The sequence below is a fragment of the Bidens hawaiensis genome, unplaced genomic scaffold, assembly GCF_021521415.1.
Source record: "Bidens hawaiensis isolate Kalapana, Puna unplaced genomic scaffold, B.hawaiensis_p1.1 tig00037807_1, whole genome shotgun sequence".
NCBI lineage: Eukaryota > Viridiplantae > Streptophyta > Magnoliopsida > Asterales > Asteraceae > Bidens > Bidens hawaiensis.
In genome coordinates, this window is record NW_027505507.1 from 209,781 (window position 1) to 214,667 (window position 4,887).

The following is a 4,887-nucleotide window of genomic DNA, read 5'->3' on the forward strand; positions in this document are numbered from 1 at the left end:
TCACGACAAGTAAACCTCAATACTCGACCTTCTGAACGAAAGACACAACGGGCAAGTCTGTACGACGTCGTCACACTCACTACACACACACAAATGCCGACACGGCAACACCACCACCGAGGCAACCCGTTTCCCACACGCCTTGCAACCGGGTCGACTCACCACTACTCGCTCCGGGTCAACACACGTCGACTCAGCATCCTCCACCTCACCCTCCGACCTTCCCACCGCCTGCCGCAGCTCCGCTTGCAACGCCGCCGCAACCGCCTCCTGCGCCGCCGCCTTCGCACGCCACGCCTCAGCTTCCGCTCTCAGCTGCGACGCCCGAGATTCCAGCTCGGCTTGGCGCCGAGCCGCTCGCTCCGCCGCAGCTTCTATTTCTCTTATTATCCGTAAAGCCGATTCGTTCGCGGCTCCGATCAGCGCATGATAGTGTCGTTGCGTTTTATCTGCTAACTTGCGCCTAACCTCTTCTTTCTGCATAAAACAATATTATTTTGAACTATCATTTTTGTAAAAAAAAATTAAAAAGGTGTTGTTACTTGTGCGTGAAGATAACGGTCGATTTCATCTCCTTGTTGATTGATTAGATTAAAGAAATAATCTTGTGATAAGAGAGATAGATAACCATAGGAGTATTGCTGCTGACTGTTATTAATATTATTATTAGCTAGTTGGAGACCAGTGGAAACATCCATGAACTGATTCATGTTATCTTCTTATTCTTTGACACAAATAGTGGAGTATTTTGTTTGACACAAGATATAGAGAGAAGACGAAGAAGGTGCCGGGTGCCCCTGTTCAAAACATATTTGGCCTAGTCTTTTTATATTTCATAGAAACATCCAAACGATTTACAATGAAGTAGCAGGTAAGCGGGTAACAAGCTGCGCCGCAACCCCCTTTTGGATAGCAAACCCAATCCGACTGAAAACCACTAAAAACCTAGTCTTAAATGTATTTTCTAAAGTTGATTGGTATATATATTTCTTTAATAAAATTACTGTGAATGCAAAAGAAATAAACCACCTTAATCTTTTTTACAAAGGCTATTTAATAAAAGTTATTATTTTAACACCTTACTTTTTTTAACACAATTCCTCTTCTTTCCATAAACATTTAACGAATTGAATATTCGAATCAGTTCAATATCTCTAAGATAGAGATATTTTGTATCAAAGGTAAATCAAGTCATTTAACTAAAGCAATGCAAAGCGATCTCACAAGCGCCAGACAGATGATCTGTAATCTCTTTCGTTCTAGAACAGTAAGACACAAAACCATGGTGTATTGGCTATAATGAAACGTAAGAGTTCCAACAAGTTAGATAAAACTCGTTGGGGACATGCATTAGGTGAATATGCTTTTGAATAGATCTAGCATGAAAAGAATCATCCACATCAAAGTCTCAAATCCATGAGTCATTTCTATCAATGAACACCACACCCGACAATTCATACAATAGGGAATCTAATGCTCCGCTTCTTGTCTCCTCCATACCTAGAGCCGCATCTACTCCCCGCTTGGAGGCAATTGAACCATCCTTATCAAGAAGATCCAATCTTAACAATCGCAAAATGTGGAATCCCTAACAAGGTGTCCATCAAGAACCTAGTCTCCATCCCATTTCACATTTTTAACGTGTTTTACAGAATAATATTTTTTTCATGAAGGTCATGACTAGATTTAACAATATGATGTCAACCCCCGTCACCTGACTCAATTTCTTCCCTGTCAAAAACGACAGCTTGATTCCCATAAATAGCTTTTAACAATTTTGACCCAAAGATCATTCGATCTACTTACAAATCACCACCTCCAATTCACCAAAAGAACTAGACTAAACACTTTAAGCTACCGATTTCTAACCCCCATTTTTTTATGCGAATACCAAGCCAAGCCATTTTGACCGAGACTTTGAGTTTTCAGCGTACCCTATTAGGCATAAGGAACACAAACAAAAAATAAATGCGCAAGGTACCCGAAACATATTTTATTGTCATGTGCTTACCTCCGGCTGGATAACAAATTAGATCTCCATGTAGACAGTTGAGGAAAAAAAAAATCGTAACCTTCTCCCAACATTGCAATTTATTCATATCAATTTCCATCTATAGGCCTAAATAAACTAAGGAATCTTACCTGGCTTATAACTAGTGAACCGAGCACACAAAGTAACCGTACCGAAATAAACCACCTTAATCAAAGTTTTTTTTAATTGTAGGATCTTAGTAGGTGCAACGTTTATTTCTCAATGTATATAAATAAGATTTTACCAGATACATTTGTCTTGTAAAGACAATAAAATGATGAATTTTACTTCTACACTATAATAATCAAGTCTTCTAAATCTCAGAGCCTTCACCATATGCAATTATTTTCGACGAATCACCAACATTCAATTACGGTTGTTAAATGTTCCTTTCTTTTAGATTGGGTTACGAATATTTTTGCTGATATTTTTTTTTTTTGTGGTGAGTACGTAAATGTGAGAATAGAAAATGGTTGGACCGACTTTACAAGGGCAACAAGCATCTTATCCACTATAGGTCAAATCTGGTGGACACTTCCAAGAGAATACCGAAAATTAGGTCTAACGCTCATAGCAAGTGGCAATCTTCAAGGACCGCTAAATCCATAAAATATTGCCAAAATGATTAACTTTGAGACGTACATGTACATCTGTGTGACACCCTTCACAATTCTTAAGTCATTGCTTTTATTGATCATAATTTTAGTTTTTCTAACTATATTTATGATGTATAAACCAAACTAAAATATATATTGATGTGTCCTAAAAAAATACACACAATTAATTACGCACAAATGTACACTAAGTGAAATATATATATGAATCATGAAACCCACGATATCTAATAAATATATGGATCAGGAAAGTGTAACTTCTAAAAGAAAATAATTATATAAAATAAAAACTCTTATTTCTATATATCTACTTTTGTACAAATATAACTAACGATTTTGCATGTTTCGGTTCTTTTTAAGTTGATCATATTTTTTCTATGAAATTGCTTGAATCTTTGATGATACTTATAAAAAATTAATATTCAAAAAGACATGACAATATTTTTTTTGTCCATCGGTTTCTAGTCCAATTTCAAGTTAGATGGTTGATTAACGATGTATACATTTGGCCTATATGATAGTCACACTTTAAGCAATGTTGTAAAAGTAGGATTACAAGGCCGAGTACTCTCCGAGTACTCGCTACAAGGTATGTCGGCGAGGCGAGTTTCTGTAAATCCGCCTAGTTACTAAGAATCGGTCAAATGTGGTCAAACTCAGCCAGAACCACATCTTATCGGTGAACTTGGACCGATTTTGACTCAAAAAATAAAACAAAATTCGTATTTCAATAATATTAACGAAATATATCATTTTTTTAATTAATAATTAGTAATTTTTAGAATATTTTATTATTTAAAAATGTATTTCTTTTATTTATATTAATATTCACCTATTTTGTTATAAATATTAGTAACTATTTGTTTATTTTACACATTTGAGTGTGTTGAATTATGAGGAATCATGATGTATCGGTTGATAAATACATTTATTCACGAGTTTTACATATATTTATAAAATTACTAGAAAGTAACATATTCAAATTGAAAAAGACATATGGATTCTTATATCAGAGTCATAAGTTAAACGAGTTGTGCATTGCTCTTTATCTTAAACAAATATTGTTTTGTTTTAGAATGCAAAGAAAAGTAGTTGTCATTATGACATTAAAATGCCCGGGTTATTGGATAAGTATAAAGGAAAATTCCCAATATAGACCTATTTTGGGAAGAATTTTCAAAAATGTTCCCCAAATTTTAGAATTCCAAAATGTCACTCTCTAATGCATCTTTGAGATGCGTTAGAAAGTCAACACATCTTTGACGATGTGTTTGTAAAACACATCTTGAAAGATGCGTTAGACTTCCTAACGCATCGTCGAAGATGAGTTAGACTTCCTAATACATCGGCAAAGATGTGTTAGACTTCTTAACGCAACGTCAACGATGGTGTTAGCCTCTTGTTTGTTATTTTTAATATTATACTAATTTAACTATTTATACTTATATTTGTTTTTTATAAATTTTAATATATAAAATTTTATATTATTTCGAATATACCGATAAAACATGCTTATTTTTATCTGTGGATCAACATAAATTTACTTAAACTCGAGTCATGTCAAATTAATATCGAAATATTCAATAAATTTTGACCTGCACGGTTTTAAATAAAATTATGCCAACATATAGATAAAAATAAGCATTTTTATTGGTATATTCGAAATGATATAAAATTTTATATATTAAAAGTTATAAAAACACAAAAATAAGTAGAATTAGTTATATTAATATGATATTAAAAAAACAAACAAGAGGCTAACACGTCGTTGACGTTGCGTTAAGAAGTCTAACGCATCTTTGCCGACGTGTTAGGAAGTCTAACGCATCGTCGGAGATGAGTTAGAGGGGGGACATTTTTTGAATTCTAAAATTTGAGGGACATTTTTGGAACATTTTTCCCAATATATGTCTATTTTGGGAATCCAAAATAGGTCTATTTTGAAAATTTTTTCAAGTATAAAACATGTTTCTTTTATTCAATTTAACTTTTTTGTTGGTGGTAAAACCGTAAAACCATTATAATAAGTAGAAAGTGATATAAGTAGAATAAGTATGTTGACATTTTTCATCACCATGAATAATATTAGATCTTAAATGATGAAGAGAAAAAGAGAAAAATGCATATCTCACTATTACCTAATTTTCAACTATATATGTAATTAAAGGTGGGAATTCGACAGGAAAGTTAAAAAGGGTTGGTGGTAGTTGAAGAAACGTGGATCTACTCACTGGTAGCAGA

At 33.9% G+C, this 4,887-nt stretch overlaps 1 protein-coding gene across 1 annotated transcript; it reads right to left on the reverse strand.

Annotated features, from left to right (window-relative positions):
* Positions 1-701, reverse strand: LOC143613618 (E3 ubiquitin-protein ligase BOI-like). Its single transcript, XM_077087282.1, has 2 exons — positions 543-701; positions 1-477 (listed from the first exon to the last, which is right to left on the reverse strand). The coding sequence occupies exons 1-2, from the start codon at positions 696-698 to the stop codon at positions 1-3; spliced, it is 633 nt and encodes a 210-aa protein (XP_076943397.1). The 5' UTR covers positions 699-701.
* Between the last annotated feature and the right edge of the window lie 4,186 nt (positions 702-4,887).